The sequence below is a fragment of the Centropristis striata genome, chromosome 4 (genome assembly GCF_030273125.1).
Source record: "Centropristis striata isolate RG_2023a ecotype Rhode Island chromosome 4, C.striata_1.0, whole genome shotgun sequence".
Classification (NCBI taxonomy): domain Eukaryota; kingdom Metazoa; phylum Chordata; class Actinopteri; order Perciformes; family Serranidae; genus Centropristis; species Centropristis striata.
The window spans coordinates 2,904,794-2,906,232 of record NC_081520.1 but is presented as its reverse complement, the minus strand read 5'-3'; the positions used below and the strand labels follow the sequence as shown (position 1 = coordinate 2,906,232).

General features: G+C 39.2%; 1 protein-coding gene across 1 annotated transcript; it reads left to right on the top strand.

Annotated features, from left to right (window-relative positions):
• The first annotated feature begins 483 nt into the window (after window positions 1-483).
• Window positions 484-1,439, top strand: LOC131969845 (olfactory receptor 10A3-like). The gene has a single exon (XM_059331066.1). It carries the CDS (start codon window positions 513-515, stop codon window positions 1,437-1,439), a length of 927 nt encoding a protein of 308 aa, XP_059187049.1. The 5' UTR covers window positions 484-512.

The following is a 1,439-nucleotide window of genomic DNA, read 5'->3' as shown; positions in this document are numbered from 1 at the left end:
CTCAAGGTACTCATGCTTGTCCAGGGGGTAACCCACTCTACCAACTGAGCCACAGCCGTGTTTACTTTCCTTCTTGTTTACATGAATTACAGATGAGTATCAACATTGGGACCTTTCATAATGAGGCCATGTGCTTCAGTGGGAATCCTCCTTGGAAAAGCTTAAAAGTGTTGGAAGCAGATTTTCTGTTTAGTTGGGAGGGCTTCATAGTGTGACTACAGCAGGATAACTACCATAGCAGGTGACTACAGCATGTTCAAATTCACTTGACAAAAGTGTTGTTCTTTCTGGCCATATTATTATATTCATTTTGAAAAGGAAGTGCTCTATTTAGGGCTATATTTTACAGTTGTGTCCATGGTAATGAACATGTTTAGTGTTACCAATTTGACTTGTCTTTTTGTGTGTTTGGTATTTCAGCTGTACATTGTGCTAAGATTAAACCAGTTGAGATTTTACAGATTTGTAAGAGAATGCAATAATTGCTGTGATGATCCACATGAAAGATCATAATGAACTCTACACAGGTTTTGTATTTCACACTCCAGGCCTACTTCAACACTGGGCTTTTCAAACACTTTGAATTTATAATTGTTATGTCTCTTTACATTTTTATTGTTTGTGCCAATGTGTTGCTGATTGTGGTTATCTGTCTGAACAGGAGCTTACATGAACCCATGTACATTTTTCTGTGCAGCCTGTTTGTAAATGAGCTGTATGGTAGTGCAGGGCTGTTTCCATCCCTTCTGGTTCAGATCCTCTCTGACATTCACACTGTTTCTGCTCCTTTTTGTTTCCTGCAGACTTACTGTCTGTACTCCTATGGAGGTGTGGAAATTTTAAGCTTAGCCGTCATGTCTTATGACAGATATCTTGCTATCTGTTGTCCTCTACAATATAACAAACGTATGACGCGTAACAAGATTGCCTACCTTATTGCAGCATCATGGCTGTACCCTGTCCTTATATGTCTTGTCATGGTATGTTTTACTTCCTCTTTGCAGCTGTGTGGGAACATAATTTACAAAGTTTACTGTGTCAACTACTCTGTTGTGAAGCTGGCATGCTCAGAGGCACACATAGTAAATATGTATGGGCTCATTACCACACTTGGCACAACCTTGGTTGCTTTACTATTAATCCTTTACACCTACATGAAGATTCTTAAAGTTTGTTTTTCTGGTTCTAAACAGACGAGACAGAAAGCTGTCAGTACCTGCACACCTCAACTTGCTTCCATCATTAACTTCTGTTTTGGTGCTTTGTTCGAAACTTTACAGAACAGATTCGATATGAGCAGTGTACCCAATATGTTGCGCATTTTATTATCCTTATACTTTCTCACTTGCCAGCCACTCTTTAATCCTGTAATGTACGGTCTGAATCTGTCAAAAATCCGTGTCATATGTAAAAGTCTGATTTCCAGTCAGCGCTGTTAA